The sequence below is a fragment of the Populus trichocarpa genome, chromosome 6, assembly GCF_000002775.5.
Source record: "Populus trichocarpa isolate Nisqually-1 chromosome 6, P.trichocarpa_v4.1, whole genome shotgun sequence".
In the NCBI taxonomy this organism is placed as follows: Eukaryota; Viridiplantae; Streptophyta; class Magnoliopsida; order Malpighiales; family Salicaceae; genus Populus; species Populus trichocarpa.
In genome coordinates this window covers 24,203,191-24,222,394 of record NC_037290.2, presented here as the reverse complement: position 1 = coordinate 24,222,394, position 19,204 = coordinate 24,203,191, and the positions used below count along the sequence as shown (strand labels likewise).

The following is a 19,204-nucleotide window of genomic DNA, read 5'->3' as shown; positions in this document are numbered from 1 at the left end:
TTTTTTATTTATATTTTTTATTTAAAGCTTGAATTCCATTTATTTTTATATTTTAAAAATGTTATTTTAAAAAAATATTTTTTCTTTACTTTAAAATATTTTTTCTTTGTATTTTCAAATCGTTTTGATGTATTGATGTTAAAATAATTTTTAAAAATATAAAAAAATTATTTTGATGTATTTTCAAGTAAAAAACACTATGTAAAATAAACATTATTATAATATCAAACAAATTTTTAATTATATTTAGGCTATTTCAATTAAACTTGGTTCTTTTTATTTTAATGAAAAAAATAGTTTTTGAAAACAAATCTATTATATATAATCTCCTCATCAAATGATTATTTTTTTTATTCATTGATTAGTGACCATCTGTACTACTTTTTTAAATAAATAATAACTAGTTTCATGTATGAAGATTAAAACAAATTGACCGCACTAAATTTATGAATTTCCAAAAAAGTTTGCAAAAAGCTTTTCTTAAATTTGATCTCAAATTAAAAAAAAAAAAGTAATGAGTAAATGAAGTGGTAATAGTAATAATAATAATTTGGTAAAATTAAAAAATTATTATTATTATTAATAAGTTCTACATGTACATGGGCTAATAAAATTCTAAAGTATCATTTCCCTCTCTCTTCATGACATACAAATCAAAATCAAATCACGGCTGTTCATTCACCTCTTGAGTTGAATCTACCCGTCCATATTCTTGAAGAGCCTTCAAGAGCTGGGCACCCTTCCTCCTCCCTCTAGCAGTACAGTCTCCTTGTAAAGCCAACGCCACTGCACGCGCCACCTCCTCTGGCGGCGCATGAAGAGTTTGCTCACCATCTGACCCAACTCCGCCACTCCCATAAATCACCGCGAGAGCACTTATCGCATACTCTTTCCCCCTCCCAGCCATTTTACCCATCATTGTCACCATTACCGGCACCGCCAGTGCGTGGTTCCGGAGCTCTGCCGCCCCCTCAGCCACCGTACAAGTCAGCTCCAACGCCGCCAATGCCCTCTCCGCAGGAGATCCGTCGAGCTCCATCGCCACTTCCACCACCGTCCCCACCGCGCCAGCTTCCACCGCAACGTGGCGGTTGGCCTCCGCCAAGCAAAGTGCCAATAAGACTTTTGTTGCCGGTTTTACCCCTGCTTTGTTTTTCAAATTTGCCACCACCCCGCGCATTAATTCGGGTGAGCAAACCGGGTCGGATGGTGGGTCGGGTACGAGTGAGCGTTCTAAGAGATATAGAGCAGAAAGTTGCTCAGTTTCTGAGCCGTTGGTAAGTTGCAGCTCAGCCAGGCGGAGGAGTTCTTGCAGGTCGTTGGGGTGCATGGGAGGAGCCAACGGTGGTATAAAGGCGGAGTCTTGATTCGGTTCGGGTTCGGGTTCGGGTTCGGGTCTGGGTTGGTGGAGTGGGGAGTTCGAGAGAGGGAATCTCCATTGAGTGAAACTTTGGGAGGTGGTAGTGGAGGAGGAGGAGGAAGAGGATTCAGCTTGGGTGGACTTTTGGTGGGGTTGGTTAGGTAATTGTTGTGGTGGTGGTGGTGGTGCTGGAGGTGGTGCTGCTGCTGTTTGGGGTGGTGGTGCTGGAGTAGGAATAGTGGAGGAGATAGGAAGAGCAGGTGGGTTGGGTGTAGTGGGACTTAAAGTAGTTTCTGTGCATTGGCGAAAGAAACCACAAAAAAAGAGTGGTCGTGGCTGTGTTTTGAGTTTTGGATGGTGGGTTTTCATGGTGGAAGTGTAAGGCCTTGTAGTAAGCTGTTTCTGTGGAGAAACCTAAGAGAGATTGAGAGTCTGTGTTCTCTTCTTGAAGAAAGTTGTGCTGTGTCAAGCTTCTTAGGTGCTTTTTTTGTGGCAGTTAAAGAGTTCTCAATTATGGAAGAGAGAGGGAAGAGGGTTATGGAGCTGATCACTTTGGACAGTGAAACGGTGCAGATATGCTCACGAGAGTGTCCTTGACTGGGAGATGAATGGGACAAAGACTCCAAAAAGATCAGGCAAATTACAGTGACAGTGCCTGTCATTTTCATCCCAAGTAAAAGGTAAATCTTGCAAACTTCAGGTGGAGAAGTCTCGTTAGAGAGGTGTTCACTCTCCACTTCTGTCAATCTTGTGTGCCCTAGCCAGGAACTGTATTTACTATTCACACTCGCCTCCTCCTCCTCCTCTGGAAGGATTACATCTCATGACTGAAGAAAAAAGTTGCAGACAGTGGTGAGCATGTTAGATTTTTTTATCCCTCTCTCGATAACTAGTACGAAACGAAAGACAAAGTACAATTATAGTGACTATCAAATTACCAATCAATGGGTCCTTTCACCTTCCGAATGATGGCTCTGGTGAAGATTCCAACTTTCCAAACAGCAACCTTTCAACCTCTGTGGGCTTCAATAATGGCTTCTCTAGCTAGGTTTGGATGACTCGAAAAAACCTACAAAAAAACCATGGCCCAGCTCCCTATTCCAGTTTCAGAAACCAGACTTGTTACCAAGAAACAGTCAAATTTTGGCCCCATTCTTAAATGACCACTTTACCAGCTTTCTCTTTCACAGCCCTCCACCTTTTTTCTGGCCATTTGGCATTTCCCTCCAAAATATTGCTTCAGATAACAAGAATGGACCCGGCATGTATAGAGAACAGCAAATATATCAATTCTCTTGCCTTAGCAATGTCTAATTTACATGATGACCAAAAATGTAATAATGGCAAGTACAAAAAATGCCATTGAAAAAGGAAATGCTACAAAATTAACATTACAAGTTCGGAGTGAATCTACTAATCTGATTCCAGTGAAAGTAACTCAGGTGTAAAATAAATAAGAAAGAAAATTGTCTGGGTACAGACAGTCTAGAGGAGAAACGATTTCACCTCCATTTATCACTTAGATCTTTCTTCTCGGACAGGACCCAAGTCACGAAGATTGCCACGACAAGTGCAACAATGGTTATGAGCAGCAGGGCATAGCTAAAATCCTCTGTAAGAGAATCATAGGTCCTTGAGGGTGCAAGGCGAGTGAAAAAGAGATCAACACCATATGTAAAGACAAGGGTGTTTGACTCCAGCTTGGCAGGCACTGTTACTATGCCTCGTAGCCCCTCCACTTTATGGGAGTGTGTAACATACGACTGCAAGAAGTGATAATCCGTGTCAGCTCGAGAACGAACTTCATTAAAATAAAAGAAAACATTAAATAAAAGCATGCGGCCATAAAGAATGAAACAGTTTCAAGGGAGATGTGGGTTTGTTTTTGTACGAATGTCTGTCTGCGAAGTTCAATGTTTTGATTGCGAAGAGCAGTCACTCTGCTAAAAGTCAGAGTATTCCAATTTACTTGTACCGTAATCCGCTCGCATGCACTCACAATCCAAGACTGCAATTACTTCCACTTGTATCGATTACTTCCACGTAATTTACTTGCAGCTCCTTATTTTAGAAAACATATCAGGTGCCATTGGTCTCCAAACCAAAATCTTGAAGGAAAAAACAAAACCATTTTGGGTACAAGATTGTTGGAGGAAAACAAGACAGGATCCATCAATGGATCACTCCAAGCTCTAGATTAATTGATGTGGAATCGATTTATATACTGCATCTTACAGCTTGTTTTTTTGTGTACAGAAATGAACCACTTCCAGGGAAGGTAGATTCAGCAAAAATCGACAGTGTTCTCTCAAGGAAATTAAATATTAAACAATCACACAAAGACTAAAGGGGAAATGAACCAATTCCAGGGAAGGTAGATTAATTGATGTGGAATCGATTTCTATACTGCATCTTACAACTAATTTTTTTTTTGTACAGAAATGAACTGCTTCCAGGGACGGTGGATTCAGCAAAAATCGACAGTGTTCTCTCAAGTAAAGTAAACATTAAACAGTGACACAAAGACTAAAGGGGAAAAGGAAGAGAAGAAGAAGATATATGGCAACTCACCTGAGGAATGATAGGTAATGAATCTGTAAGAGGTAAAATTCCTTCTTCCTTCTCTGATTGTGTGGGGTTAACTGACCTACGAGGGTCAAAGAAACGCTTATCCATTGCCAAGACCTGTACAGCATTCAATTACATTCAGTAAATACATCCTTCTTTACAGCAGGAAATGTAAATCATTAAATGACTAGTTTGCCTCAAAGAAAATTGGAAACAACAATGGAATCTAGGTTTCTTAAAAGATTGTAACCAACCTGATCACCAATTGTCCCAATAAGAAGATGCTTCGAAGTGATACCCTTAGCAGTTGATGTAACTGTTATTGCTTTGATAGAATGGGTGAAATAGTAAGACTGTGACTTTGTTGTGACCTCTGGTCGCGAATACGAAGAAATAGGTGAAGTGAGATTGTGCTTTCCAAGAACAAGCTTTAAAACATCTTTGTTGTCCTGAATTTCAATTTGCAAAAGTTAAACTGTTTATAATAAGAAGACAAACAATATTGCATAATTGTAAAGATTGAAAACTTACTGCCCGGGACTGATCATAAATTTCAATAACTGTCATCTCGTATCTGTGTGCTCTGAGATTGAAGTAGTGGTAGACAATCCAGTTTTCACTAAAAACCTGCAAAAGGTGACAATAAATAAGGTAATGCATATCATTGAAGACATCAAAAATGGAAGGCGAAACCTACTGCATGGACAGGGCCCTGTGAGCCATGATGAGTCATTCGGTGTAATATACGACCAGTGACAGTATCAACAACATAGACAACCAACTGTGATTCTCCTGGTGTGGCTGATCCAATATCTCCACTGGCTTTTGGTGAAACAGTGGCCACAAAAAGCAACTTTTTTGATATATACTTGTACATCACATCTTGATCAGCTATAACCTTTGCTTGGGTATGAACAACCTGGAGGCAAATGCAGAAGACCCTCAATTAAACATACCAAGGGAACATGTCAGCAAACCAAGATATCCTATTGAGTTTATATCTAAAGTTTCTATTGGAAACTTCAGCAAAACAAAACTGAATGGTAAAAATTGAGGTTCTGGTAAAGAAACAAGAAGAATCTACAGAAACTGTGATTTTTTAGACCCTAAAAAAGCATCAACGTTGCCTGAAAAACAATGCTTGTAATTCAAAGCCTGAGAAAAAAATTTTGTTTATTGAACCTAATCCCAACATTTATTTAGTAAAAAAAAAAATGCACATCCTCATGGAACAACTCTAATGCCATTTTTTAAAACGATGCCTGTTTGCCTACTTTAAAAGGTTTTCTGTAATCCCAACCAGAAAGTTACTTAAAGACTAACCAGCAAGAGCAGTTAATGAAATGTAAAGTGGATAAATCTTTGAAGACAAAGAAAGAAGTGGCAATCATGAAAAAATTTGACCGGAAACTAACACCACCTCATTTGATTTTCTTGTTACGGTTGAAATGATCTTTTCTGATTCTGAGGGGAATACAATGGACCATATTTCTCTGGTACCAAAACTATAGTTGTCTGCAACTTCACCATCACAATTGCTCTGCAATCCATGTCCCTTAATAACACCCTTGTCAGCTTCTACCGAGTACCAGTAGATGTTTGAAAACTCACGTTGAAAAATGGCAGCAGCCTCAGGTGCTCTTGGGTACAAATGTGCTTGTCCATTAGCATCTATTAGTAGATGCAGCTGTTGTTCAGTTGAATCTGTAAGCGGGAGTGGAATTACTTGTGCAACAGAATGATCAAGACCAAAAGACTTAAGTTCCTTCCCTGTGTAAGTATCAACGTAGGAAAATATTCCCGGTGCATCAGTACCAGTTCTGCACCTGCCAACAACCAGGACAGATGGATTTTCATCCATAGCATGATGATGAGGAACTTGCCACTGGTACACATTAATCCCAGTTGGATTTTCACATGCTTCTGTTTGACGTAGAGAGTTCAATAAGAGAGACCAGACAATCCGTCCATCTCCAGTGTGCAATGCGAAAAGTTTCCTGGATTTAGTGAGCACAATAAGCAGCTTTCGGAATCCATTATGGTCCCTGATCATTTTACTTTTCTCAGAGCTTTTCAACCTCATGCCTTGAATGGCTGCTACATCCTCAGCACTTGCAAGCATTAAGGTACCCTTAACCTTCAGCATGTGTCCCTTAGAACAACAAAATATCATGTGTCAAAATCACAGTCCTCGAAGAAGTCAATGAGATGTTTTTTTCAAACAAAGGAGTGAATATGATAGCAAACAATCATCGCCTATGCAACCAAATCAAATGCAATCTCACAATAATTCAGATCCCTCACTCTACTACTAAGTAAAGTTTAAAAAAGATGGAGACTAAGAAAGGAGAAAAAAGTATAAAAAAACCTGTGAAAATAACCAGAATCTTGTTCAAGTCTTGAAAGAGTGATTTTTGGCAACTTTCATCTTCAGTAAGCCAACTTAAATTGTAAAGAAACAATTAGATCGTACCTTAAGCCATTCGAAGAGGTTCTGCTCCACTTTTGCCACAGATACACCTTCCCTTTCCACAGGAAGTTCTGACGTGGTAACACCTATTATTGAGGCAAGGCCATCCTCCCTACTCCAGACAACCTCGCCTTGTTGTAACAGCAACAATGAATGATCTTCCATAACAATCAAAGCCCTAAATCCATGAGACTTATCAGTCCGGACATAATTGTTAATGAAAACCTTATGGACAAGTCCTCTTTGCTTGTCCAGCTTGATTCTCTCTTTTAGCAAATCACTGTTCCAGTCATGAACTTGCTTCACATTGAGGTGAATGTCATTGCCCCCATGCTGAACCAGTGCAAAAGCCTGTTGGTCCTCTGAGATTGAAAGAACATTACTAATAACTGTTGCATGCTTGATTTTGTCAACCACCTCCAACTTACCTTCACTTGACACACTAATAAATGCTGTAGCTGTATTGGTTTTCACAGCAAACAAACCAGTAAGTTTTGAAGGTAATATCACTGCAATCCCTGAGAAATCCTCAACTAGATCTGAGATGTATGTTTTCTGAAAGCTGATTTCTCCGCTCTGAAAACTTATTGTTAACAAAGTTGACCTAGCAGCATCCAGCACCACAAGTTTGGCTCTTGAAACTAGAGAAACTTCCCCTGAAAACCCACCATCAACGGCTGCACTGTCATGTTTTAGGAGCTCTCCATTCTTAGCATTGATTTGGTACACATCAAACTGGGAAGAACCAACAAATCCCACCACGTATATTGTATTGCCATCATGGTGCTGAATTACCTCCTGAACCTCAAAACTGCAACCAAGGGTATCACAATCACATCAATTGCAAGGTGATGGGTTAAATAGAGAAAGTTGGTGAGTAAAATTCAAAAGGACAGACCTTTCAGAAGGAAAATCTATCTTCCAAACAATTTCACCATGTATGCTTGAAACAGCATGGAGACTTCCTTTACCAAAAACAAGGATTGTGTTGTCCTTGTCAACTTTCGAGCTTGTCTGCAGATCAAAAACTTAGTTAACAACAGTTCTTCTGAAAATGTTGGGGTGCATAACATGCAAGGGCATATTTGGAAGAATGATAGGAGAATTGGGAAGAAATTGTGAATTATGAGTTATGACCATGACAGACACAAAATAACACTTCATTAGAGGAACTAAACTATGATACTGTGGATGGAAATTTCTGATTTCACAATGACCTGAGATGTATGTGAAGGTAAGAGGAATAGAAAAGAATAGATTCAGCACGAAGGCCTCATACTCTAGAATAACTAAGAATTACTAAACACAGCTGATACAGGAGAGAGACTAGGAGATTGGACTAGATAATACAACAATGTTCATTAAAAGCTTCAAATATATCTAACAAGTTATCCACTAACCGACACAAACAAGAATGACTTAGAGTCGATTGGTCCCTGAAGAAAAGATTCCCACACCATCTGCCCATCAGGAAGATTCCATGCTCGTAGAATGCTTCCTCCTGAAGAAAGGGTAATAGCATCTGAAAGATTGAAATCGAAGATTAGAAAACCAGCACGACTACAAAAATTGAATTCTCAAGCCTTGTACTGGTACACCAAATTCATTCTAAATAAGCAGGCAATACAAACCAGTGTTATGTATTCCAATTTTATTTATTTATGTTCTCTCAAGTCCTTTACACACACAAAAAAAAAATATTGAAGCAGTCTTAACGATTCTTTCCTTTAGTAAGACACGCAGAATGATGAAAGCTACATCGTTTTTCTTATCAATTCCACAGCAGCAAGAACAAATACAACAAAGTTGATAAGAAAAACGAGCATCATTACATTTTGTCATGGCAATGTCGATTCCATCGATAGCATCATTGGCCCCAAGAACATGCCTCCAAACTGCCAAAAAAAAAAAAACACTAATCAGCATCCCTTCAAGTAATAATAATAATAATTAAAAAGAAAAAACTACTCCAGCAGCGAAACTTAACATTAAAGAATGCATTGGACAAATCCATTAAACGAAACTTACAAATCTCGCCATGCCGGAGATCAAGAGAAGCAATAGCATTCTCTTCAGTAGAAACAAGAACACGCTTTCGACCCGTTTTTTGTGTTTGGAACACAGCGTGCTTCACTTTCCCTATGTACTTTTGATGCCTATATACATTATTAACCATTAAATCAAACTTAATACTAATTAAAAAAAATCTAATTAACCCGGAAATTGATTAGCAGCTACCGTATTAATCAACTAGTGATTAAAAAAATACAATCAGCTTTGTTTGGATTCAGTGAATTGGAAGTTGAAAAGAAATAGAAGCGATTGAAAGGAGCTTACCAGTCCATGAGACCAACTTGATCTTCATGAAGAGAAAAGGTAGGGACAGTAAGTGATAGAATAAATAAAAAGATAAGCAAAGACCTAATCGCCATGGCCATGGCGAAATTAAGAAAAGCGATCTGTTACTCTTCTCTCCGTTTTTTATTCTTTTAGAGGGAGAGGAACAAGAGAGACAGACAGATCTGCGGAGGGGACGAGCTTTTTTGGTTTTGTAAGAGGTGTGTTAAATTTAAAGCCGGCAGGCTATGGTTGAAGGGAGTGTTTGATAGTATAGTTATATTTTAAAATATTTTTTTAGTTTTTAAAAATTATTTTTGATATTATTATATTAAAATAATTTAAAAATATTAATTTTAAATAAAGAAAAAATAAAATAAAATTTAAAATTTTTAAAAAATGTTTTTGAAATGCAAGAATAAATTATACTTTAATAAAAAATAAATATATATAGAAGAAAAAAGAAGAGGAAGAAAACTTATAATGATTCTGGAATTGAATATAACATAAAAAATTGTTTTATTTATTTGATTTATTAAAGTTTAAATATTTAGCCAAATCATTAATAATGCCATACAGATTTTCAAAAATCTTTTAGATAGTGTATGTTGTTATGCATTATAGAGTCAATTTTTATAATTTCAAAATAGAAGTTGCATGATTAACAAGTTTTTAAAAATAATATTTATTAGTTTTAAATTTTTAAATATTCTCATAATTTTTTTTTAATTTTTAAATTATCCAACTAAGATATTTAAAAATAAAAATAGTTATTATCATAGTTTTACAATCTAATTCGAGAATCGATCCGAGACGAGATTCAGGTCACAAGTCGGGTGGACTCAAGTTAGCATAAGAATAAAATTGATTATTGTCATAATTTTAAAATATGACTCGAGAGTCAACTCGAGAAAGGCCCAAGTCACAAGTCGGGTTGATAATTGATCCAGGTCAATGTAAGGAAACAATTGTTATTATCGTAGTGTTAAGACCCGATCTAAGGGTCGACTCAAGGCTAAGTCGGATTCATAGGTAAGGAGTGTCAAGATAAGGACAAAGATAATTATTATTATAGTTTTAAAACTTAACTTAGATCGATCGAGACAAAACCTCAACCACAAGTTAAGAGAGTTAACCAGGGTGGATATAAGTCAATGTCAACCTAGGTTGACTCAAAAATATTTATAAAAAAAAACTATAGCAATCCAGAGGGTCAATAAAACCTTTTCAAATTTTATAACTACAGTATTTATAATGTTATTAATGAAACACAAAAACTTGTAAGCTAACTATAAATCCACAACTATATATTTTTCCTTTTATATAGTCTTTTGTCATTTTTTATGGAGCTCATGTATATATAGTACTAATCATATGGTCGGTGCTTCACCACAACTTGAATATGTTTTTTCAACTAAAAAAATTAAATATGCAAGTGTTTACAATATATTTTTTTGACATAAAAAAACTCTAATTGCAAATTAAAAACCCTATACAAGAATTTGATTAATATAATTAAATAAATTAAGAATTGTTTGAGATAATAAATGCAAAAAAAAAAATCATTGACAAAAACTAAAGACTAGTTGAAAAAATTAAGATATGGATGTGTATCAAGATATAGGATCTTGCAACATGGACAATGAACCCGGTTGTATTTGATAACTTTTTTTATTGGAATCAATTTTTATAGTGAATTAGATGATATTTAAAAAAACAAGCAAAAGAAAACGGGTTGGATTTGTCTTTTTTTTAATGTAAAAATAATTTCAAGGCATTCTCAATGTTTTTTCTAAGAGAAAAAAAAACTTATGATGAATTTAAATTTGACATATATTGGATGATAGTTTTTATAAAATTATTAAGACGGTAACATATTGGATTGACTTAGATAAACCCAAGTTAATCATCTAAATATATAACCTAGGTCATGAGACCTTGATATCCCTGCTAAAACCAAGTTGAAATAAATTAGGATGCTCATTTTCAATTAACTCGATGTTAAAGGATGATATTAAAAATAAAAATATTTAGTTCTAAAAAAAGGATAAAAATGAACTTGGATTAACTTGTTAAACTTACACTCTAAGTCATGCATCCTACCGGATCTAACAACTCTTTATTTTCAAAATTATTTTTTATTCAATTATATGCCAACTAATTGCACGAGACTTTTTTTTACATCAAACAACATTGTTTTTTTTTGAAAAAAAATAGGCGCGTAAAACTGAAATAAAAAGAACCGTTAATTTTTTAAAAAAGTTCAATTACAAAAGGAAGGTTTTTTTCAAGTTAAGAAAAGAGACCTTAAAAAAAACAAAGGATGAAATTATTTTTTTTCTAAGTTAAAGGGGTTGAAAATACATTAAATAAAAAAAAAATATAAGAACAAACAGGTTTGGCTTGCGTGCCAGGCTTATTAAAAAAAAAAGCATGGCACGTGTGCTAGGCCTGTTTTTTTCCTTACAATATTTAAGGGTGGACAATGCTTTATCCACCATTTAATTCAAAGAAGAAAATAATGCAGACATCGCTTTGTCTATTGGCCGAATTTTCAGCGATCACCAGGTTGATGAAGAGTCGAATCTCAAGTCTTTTTGCCTAAAAACTCGATTTCCAACTCATTTTGACCTAAGATACCTAGAAAATACCCTAAACGCATGGATAAACTCATATATGGTCTTAAACATCTCAAAAGTTCATCCAAAAACCTAAAATCAATCCAATACCAAAAATTTTTAAAACTCAGATCTACCATATCAAGAGAGGTGAAAAGCAAAGAACACAACACCTAGGCTAAACTACCTTCATCGAATGGAATCTATTGATATCAAAATCGACATTTTTCATGATTGGTATTAGTGTCAACAAAGACTTTTTCTTTTTATCACCAAAATCCGTCCACTTTCTCCATCATTTCTCAAACCAGGGGCTAAAAAATAAGGAAAATTAAGCTTAGAACCAAAATTGAATTCTTGAAATATTGAGGGGCTAAAATTTTGTGATTTGAAAAGTAGGTGGACCGTGAAATTTGTTTACTCAATTTTGAAACTACCACATGTTTTTTCCTCTTTTTTCACTTCGATCCATTTTCTTTCAATTTTTTCATTGCTCAACAAATTTGAATTGATTGGGCTTCAATTTATTCCCGAAGAATACAATCAATAAAAAAAAAGTTTGATGACCAAAAAAAATGAAAAAATTGTCACACTTAGTCCACGATGAAATGTGAGCATGTATAGTGTTTTGTCTACAATGGTTTTACCACAACATTTAGAGTTTTTTATAACTAGATCATTGTCTATGCCATATTGCAAGTTAAATAATTTTTTTCTAAAAAATAATAGATTTTTTTTAAAAAAAAGAAAAACGTATGAGGTTGACCTAATATGACCCGGTTGATTTGACAGGTCCAAAAGTAAGTTGGACAACTGGTAAAAATATAGTTTGATTTTAAAAAAAATTCAAAACAACTTTTTTAAAAAAATATATAAAAAAGAAAACAAATTGGATTGATCTAGGTCATCCTGCCAAATTCATAACTCGTATCATGATATCATAATAATCTAAAGAAAGCATATTAAAATAAATATCGAAGTCCAATTCTCAATAAACCAAATGTTTTTGAGATGGAATTGAAAAAATAAATCACTTAAAAAAGAACAAAAAACAACCTGAGTCAACTCAGGTTACTCCGCAAAACCTACGACTCGAATAATGAGATGAGGATAACCTTAAAGAAAGCAAATTGAAAAAAACCATGAAGCTCAACTCCTAATTAACCCAATGTTGAAAAATAAAATTGAAAAAAAATCAATTAAAAAAAAAGAACAAAAACAGGTCAACTTGTCAAACATATGACATTGGTCATAAGACTAGGATAACTCGATAAAAGAAAAACTGAAGCAAATTATAAAGCTTGATTCTAGTAAACCAAGTATTCAATGATAAAATTGAAAAATAAAACAAAAATGAAAACAAAAACAAAACAAAAGATTGTTATAGTGAATAATGCTTTTATGAGAAGGTGAATAATGAATTCACTTCCTCTTTAGTTTTTGTTAATTTCAATAAAACAATTTAATAGCATTGTTGGTTTCTATCAAAACTATTAAAGCCGACATGACTTGCGACCCAGGCCTTGGACTAAGTCACAAGGTTGGGTGAGTCAATCCCAAACAACGTTATTTTAAGATTTTTTAGAGAAAAAAGTTAAAATGAAGTTGTTTTTAAAAAATTAAAAAAAAATCAAATTATATTTTTACTGGATTAATCAGGTTGAACTGGTTGAAACTCGACCTAAAAGAGGTCCCAAATCAGTGAATTAACAGGTTATACTGCCGAGCAAGCCGAGTTTAATAACAATAATTTATATGATTGGATGATTCTATAACATGGGCTTGTGGTTTGAAAAAGAGATAATTACAAAAACCTTTTGTAATTTATTTATTTTCATTTTGTCTTCATTCTCTTAAAAATTATACTTTATATCCTTGATCATCTAATAATTTTACATTAGATAAAATAATTAAATTACTCTCATATACAAATAAACATAATCAAAATCAAACACCCTAACTTCATAATAACAACAAACAAATCCATATCATAAAACCATAGAAAATCAAGAAACCCATATCATTAATTGATGTAGTTTTAATCTTCATTTTTATTGATTTTCAAATCTGTTTTCTCTTCTTCTTTTTGTCTCTTTTTTTTTTTTTTTTATAACAAGCATTAATCGCTTCTTCAAGGCAATGAACTGGCCTTAGATTTTGAACCCTGCATTCGACTGACAATGTTTTGACTTCCTTTTCTATTGCACAAAGGGAAAAGCATTTAATTTAAATTAATTAGGATTGGAATAATTTAGGTAGTGTTTGTTTGTGCAATTGGATTGTACTTTTAAATTTTTTTTGAATTTTTAATTATTTTTTTAGTATTTTTAAATTATTTTAATGTATTGATATTAAAAATAAAATAATATTATTATTTTAATATATTTTTAAATAATAAAATATTTTAAAAAATAATTATTATGTGACGAGGATAAAAAGGAGTTCACATTTATTGATTTGTAGAGAATCTAACAAATACTTTAGGGAAGGCAAACACAATTTTTGTGGCATCTAACTTGATATGGCAAGGAAATCCAAGATTCATGCATACAAAATGTTTCCCCCAATAATACTGAGCATATCGTAATTTAATTTTTAAAATAAAATGATAAAAATATTAGAAATACCCATTAAATACTTCTTAAGTTATAAATTTTTAGTTGCAAGTAGCCGAATAAAAATAAAAATTTTAAAAGTTGTGAGGACTAACAAGTGAATGATAGATGGTAGGTGTGTGTATATATATTTGATAAATCATTAACTTCTAATATATTTCTATGACAAAAATTTAGCATAATTTTTACATTTTTTATTTTTTATATTACTAAATTTTCAATGACCAAATATAAAAAATTAATATATCAAAAACTTTTTTTTAGTTGTATGGGATTTACATCTTACAAAAAAAATCCACAACAAGACTATTTTTTCATGAATGTCGATAGAATAAGACATACTAAAATCCTGTTTGTTTTTACGTTCCAAAATGCTTTTAAAAAAATTTAAAAATTTTTAATTTTTTTATTTGTTTCAAATTAATATTTTTTTAGTGTTTTAAAATTATTTTGATATGTTGATATAAAAAATAAATTTTAAAAAATAAAAAAAAATATTATTTTAATATATTTTTAAATAAAAAATATTTTAAAAAATAACTAGATAGAGAAAAAGGTTATTTTTGAAATGTTAAACAATTTAACTCTACAACTTGGTTATAAAACCTAGATTAGCAAGATAGGTCCGAAAATTGATGAGCCAGAATACAGACTAATCCGAGTTAAAAAATATATGTTAAAAAGAATGTTAAAAACTTGAGTTAACCTAAAATTGAGTCTGAAGCTAAGTTTTATAACAAGTGTAGACATTATAATCATTACGCTAAATTTATATTCCCCTCAGGAGGTACCTATTACGTAAGTGTAATTAATAATAACTCACTCATTAATTACTTCCAGAAAGATACAATGTCAATTATTAATTACTCCAATAATTACCAGTGCCCAATTGCATTGAAAAAAAATTCTTAAAGTTTCTAGTGCCTGAATCATCATGATTGGCAGAGACAGAGTATGTGATGTGAAGTATTCCTATCGGATGACATCACTCTCCCTCTCTCTCTCTCTCCTGTGTCTAACTCAGATTCCTATTCCATTTTCAAAGTTTAAGTCTTTCTCTGTTCACTCTTTCTAATTCTTGATCCTTAAAACATCAAATACTTTAGAGGGTGTATATACTTAACTAGTGAAACTTTTCAACAAGACCCAAAGCAGCGTATTTGTCAAATCTTGAAAAAAATGTGGTCTTTAGCTCCTAAGATCCAGGACCCATTTACCATTGTAGGGTAATTTCAAGACCCATTTCGTTTCACTGATACTTCCAAGCATTTTGGGCATCGATCTCCTTCCTTTGAGGGTATGTACTTACCTAGTATTTTTGGTTTTACGGTTTGTTTAGGTGAAGATTTGTGTTGTGGAGCTCATTATAGATCACTGACTTGTGAAATTGCATTTTGGGGTTTGGTTTTAGCTATTTATGACTTTGTTTGAGGTTGCAAGAGAAAGTTGCTTTGCTCTGCTTAAAGGGGTAGTTATACATGAACTTCGGTCCCCATAAACTGTTTGCAACATAGGAGACAGGTTTTAAATTTTGGCAATCCAAGATTTGTTGCTTGGCCATGTGTGTCTAGTCAAGGGTGTATTTTGGGTTCCAAGCAGTTGTTAAGATATTGAAGAGAGTGTATGAAAGAGAACATCTTTATCGGCTTTGAATCTTTATATTTATGGTGATTAGTTGGTAGGATATTGAGATTTTAAGTGGATTTGGATGCTCTTTTTGTTGTAGTTGTAATACTGATTTGAAATTGTAAGGAGGTGGATCTCGAGGTTAGTGATATTCCGGTGGATTAGTTTGGATGGCATCTATAAGGAGAACATTGTCTCCTGTGCCTAGAGCTGGAACCTTATTAAATGGGGAAGCCTGTCAAGTGGCTTCTCCTTTGTCCAAGTCCTCATCGTCGTATTCTCAGAGCTACCCAACTTCTGGTGGATTTCTATCTTCAATTTTTGGTTTATCAGACGTTCAAGCTTTTGCTTATGGTGTTTTTTCACCAAGATCTTCGAGACCATCGGAGAGGTCAAAATCCAAGGGGCAAGTTTGGAAGAGGGCCCTTTTCCATTTCTTGGTTTCTTTTGTGATTGGGGTTTTTATTGGACTAACCCCATTTGTCTCGATGAATTTATCAACGAATCCCATGTCAAAGCACCAAGCGTTTTCATTTGAGGTGGTATCTACTGTTGGGAATTTTGATAAGCATGAAGATATGACAAGAAATGCAACAACAATAGCAGAAAGGGGAGGACTTGAGAACAGTACCACACTGGAGCCACAAGTGAAGGAAGAGGAGTCAGGGGATGGGAATTCTAATGGTACCTCCATTAGCCTATCGCTCTCTGAAGATGTGAATTTGGTGTCTCGGAAACTCTTGATCATTGTGACCCCAACTCATGCTCGACCACTTCAAGCCTATTATCTGAGTCGTTTGGCGCACACATTAAAACTGGTTCAACCTCCTCTATTATGGATAGTTGTGGAAATGACATTGCAATCTGATCATACGGCTGATATCCTGAGGAGGACTGGGGTTATGTATAGGCATCTTGTTTGCAACAAAAATTTAACTGATATAAAAGACAGAAGTGTTCACCAAAGGAATGTGGCATTGTCTCACATTGAAATCCACCACCTTGATGGAATAGTCCATTTTGCAGATGATTATAACACTTACTCTGCAGATCTTTTTGAGCAAATGAGGCAGATCAGGTAACTATCGGTCTATGCAGACTACGCATCCCCATTCCTGTACAACTACTCTTTATTGGTTTTCCCTTTGGAATCTGCTATATTTTTATTTTGTGACTTTGCACCTTCCGTGAAAATTTTGCACAAGCTTTACAGTTCACAGTATGTTTGAAATTATGTATACAGTTTCCTGCTGTTCAGCTCTCTAATGAAATAAAGTAGTATCATTGGAATTGCATCACCAGATCCTGGACTTCAATGTATCATAATATAATGGACGATGGATATTTTTTCTTTGCTATAGACTGAGTTCCTGCTGTAGTTTATGGTGTTAGAATGGATAGAAAAGCCAAGAAATACAAAAAATGTTGAATATAAACTCATATATGAAAATTTCACATGGGAAGAAAAGATTGCATATTTGTTTTTTTATATAATCACTGTCGTTCTGAGAATTTTGTGAGATTGTTGACATGTATTAGGCTACAATTTCTCACAAGTGATTGGAAACTCTGCATTCATTTTTATTTTTTTAATAAATGCTATGTATCTGCTGCAGATATCGTCCGCCTAGGGATTTGCATTTCTTTGCATGACTTCCAGCTCTCTGTTCTTTACTCACATCACTTGCTTATATATTCTTGGTTTTATAACAGTTTAATGTTAGATGGATCACCCCTTTAAAGATATGCATTTTATGACATCACTTTCTGGTTCTCTACCTATTGTCATGAGAGTGCATGCCCTTTTTTACTTGCAGGCGGTTTGGGACATGGACAGTTGCCAAGTTAACAGGAAACAAAAACAAAGATTTTGTAGAGGGCCCCATTTGTAATGGAACTCAAGTTATTGGATGGCATGTGAATGACTCAAGGAGGAGATTTCGGAGATTCCATGCTGACATGTCGGGGTTTGCCTTCAACAGTACCATCATTTGGGATCCAAAACGATGGCACCGCCCTACGCCCGAACCTATTAGGCAGCTTGACACAGTAAGGGATGGCTTCCAGGTCAGTACCACTTCTTGTCATCTTATCCATTGAGTACACCACATTGCAATCTGTTCGCTGCTGCTTCTATTCCATTAAAAATGAACCGCGAATATTTTCTGGCTTTCCTTTTGCACTATTACAGATGGGGAAGTGAAATATAATGAAAGAATGAACCCTGTTTTTGACAAATTTGTTACTACCAGGGGTTTATTACTCTTAACTGGGTGACAGCAATACAGACAGAAGCTTTGCCTCCTTAAAGATAATCAATCGTTCTTTTTTCCATCCTTGTCTTTTTTCATTTTTTTCCTCTGAAAAGGGGAACATTCTCAATCCAGCAATTCGCTACTTATACCGGGCTTTGGCTTTAATAATTAACTTCACTTATCTGCTTCTGCAGGTTAGCTCATTTATTGAGCAAGTTGTGGAAGATGAAAGCCAAATGGAGGGCTTATTGGAGGACTGCTCAAGAGTCATGGTCTGGCTTCTGCAGCTTCAATCATCTAATTCCTTGTATCCTCCTAAGTGGTTCCTTGATGGTAATCTGGATGTCATCACCCAGGCTGCATGAAATTCTTGCTTTAAAACGAGTCCATTTGGACAATTAAGGTAGCTCAGTTTCCAAGATGTTTGTCTTTAATTCACCATCTCTTGCCAATTAATTGGATTCTTTTCTATTTGAAACGAATGAGGCGTGCTCATATGCTTCATGAAACTAACTGATTCTCGTTTACAATTAGACTAGTCATTTCACATTCTAGGGAGTATGTCCCCTCCAATTGGTTAACAAGCCTCGGCTGGAATCAGTTTCCTGCTTACTAATTAATAGCCTATGGGGAGCAGTTCTTTGATTTTACTTATGCCTTGTGGCATTTCAAGTTCTATGCAAAATAGTATAGAACTGGTTCCTCTCATGAGATGCGCAGACATCTTACTCAAGAAACAAAATGTATCATGTAAAATTGAGCTAACACATCACGCCTTTATGATTTATTTCTCGGTATCTCTTCTATCTTTCTCCCACCAACTTTTCATGTTAAATGTAGGCGCTGTAGGAGGGATGCATCCAGAATCACAGATCTTCCTGCTCATGGGTGAAACCAGTTATTTGGACAGACGGGTGCTGGGAATGGCCTTGGATACCACTGGCTGATATTTTGCCTAATACATCAGAGTATAGGCAGCAGCACTGTTTAAACATTGCTTTTGTACAGTCATATCATTTGCCCATTTTCAGTGTTGCTGCTCTTTCCGAACAAATTGGCTAAATTTTTTATTACTTGAGGAAAGGGTGGTTAAAATTGTAAACCACCCTCAAGTTCAAGCTTGGCACCAACATTTTTTATTTGTTTTAACGTCAAAGGTATCCTGTGTGTAAAACTCAAAGCAATTTTGGAAAATCTACGTGGTACTTGTCTGTGTCTAATCCATTGTATAGGCTTCTCCTCAAGTTTTCTTTTTCTATACACGCAATGATACCACTGATGCAATGAGCTTCTCTATTCCTTCCTGGATTGCCATCCAAGAGAGTGATCATGTCAATTATGTATGCTACAAAAGT

General features: G+C 34.7%; 3 protein-coding genes across 5 annotated transcripts; 1 reads left to right on the top strand and 2 right to left on the bottom strand.

Annotated features, from left to right (window-relative positions):
- Positions 1–549: 549 nt before the first annotated feature.
- LOC7471535 (E3 ubiquitin-protein ligase PUB23) lies at positions 550–2,485 on the bottom strand. Its single transcript, XM_052454096.1, has 2 exons — positions 2,299–2,485; positions 550–2,187 (listed from the first exon to the last, which is right to left on the bottom strand). The coding sequence occupies exon 2, from the start codon at positions 1,727–1,729 to the stop codon at positions 665–667; it is 1,065 nt and encodes a 354-aa protein (XP_052310056.1). The 5' UTR covers positions 1,730–2,187; positions 2,299–2,485; the 3' UTR covers positions 550–664.
- A 141-nt stretch (positions 2,486–2,626) lies between these two features.
- LOC7495703 (uncharacterized) lies at positions 2,627–8,979 on the bottom strand. The gene is made up of 12 exons (XM_002308574.4): positions 8,736–8,979; positions 8,427–8,554; positions 8,231–8,293; positions 7,799–7,920; positions 7,297–7,412; positions 6,402–7,209; positions 5,349–6,080; positions 4,626–4,847; positions 4,460–4,555; positions 4,183–4,377; positions 3,932–4,045; positions 2,627–3,123 (listed from the first exon to the last, which is right to left on the bottom strand). The coding sequence occupies exons 1-12, from the start codon at positions 8,834–8,836 to the stop codon at positions 2,863–2,865; spliced, it is 2,958 nt and encodes a 985-aa protein (XP_002308610.3). The 5' UTR covers positions 8,837–8,979; the 3' UTR covers positions 2,627–2,862.
- Positions 8,980–14,891: 5,912 nt separating this feature from the next.
- On the top strand, positions 14,892–19,069 carry LOC7495702 (probable beta-1,4-xylosyltransferase IRX9H). 3 transcript variants are annotated; one of them, XR_008059567.1, is made up of 4 exons: positions 14,892–16,672; positions 17,412–17,661; positions 17,847–18,252; positions 18,690–19,069. XR_008059567.1 is itself a non-coding variant. In XM_002309514.4 (4 exons), the coding sequence occupies exons 1-3, from the start codon at positions 15,765–15,767 to the stop codon at positions 18,212–18,214; spliced, it is 1,329 nt and encodes a 442-aa protein (XP_002309550.4). In that variant the 5' UTR covers positions 14,895–15,764; the 3' UTR covers positions 18,215–18,252; positions 18,690–19,069. The 3 variants fall into 3 exon arrangements, 2 of the variants coding, with proteins under 2 accessions (XP_024460361.2, XP_002309550.4); XM_002309514.4 differs by having other exon boundaries at positions 14,895–16,672; positions 18,044–18,252; XM_024604593.2 differs by lacking the exon at positions 18,690–19,069 and having other exon boundaries at positions 17,786–17,934.
- The last annotated feature ends 135 nt before the right edge of the window (positions 19,070–19,204 follow it).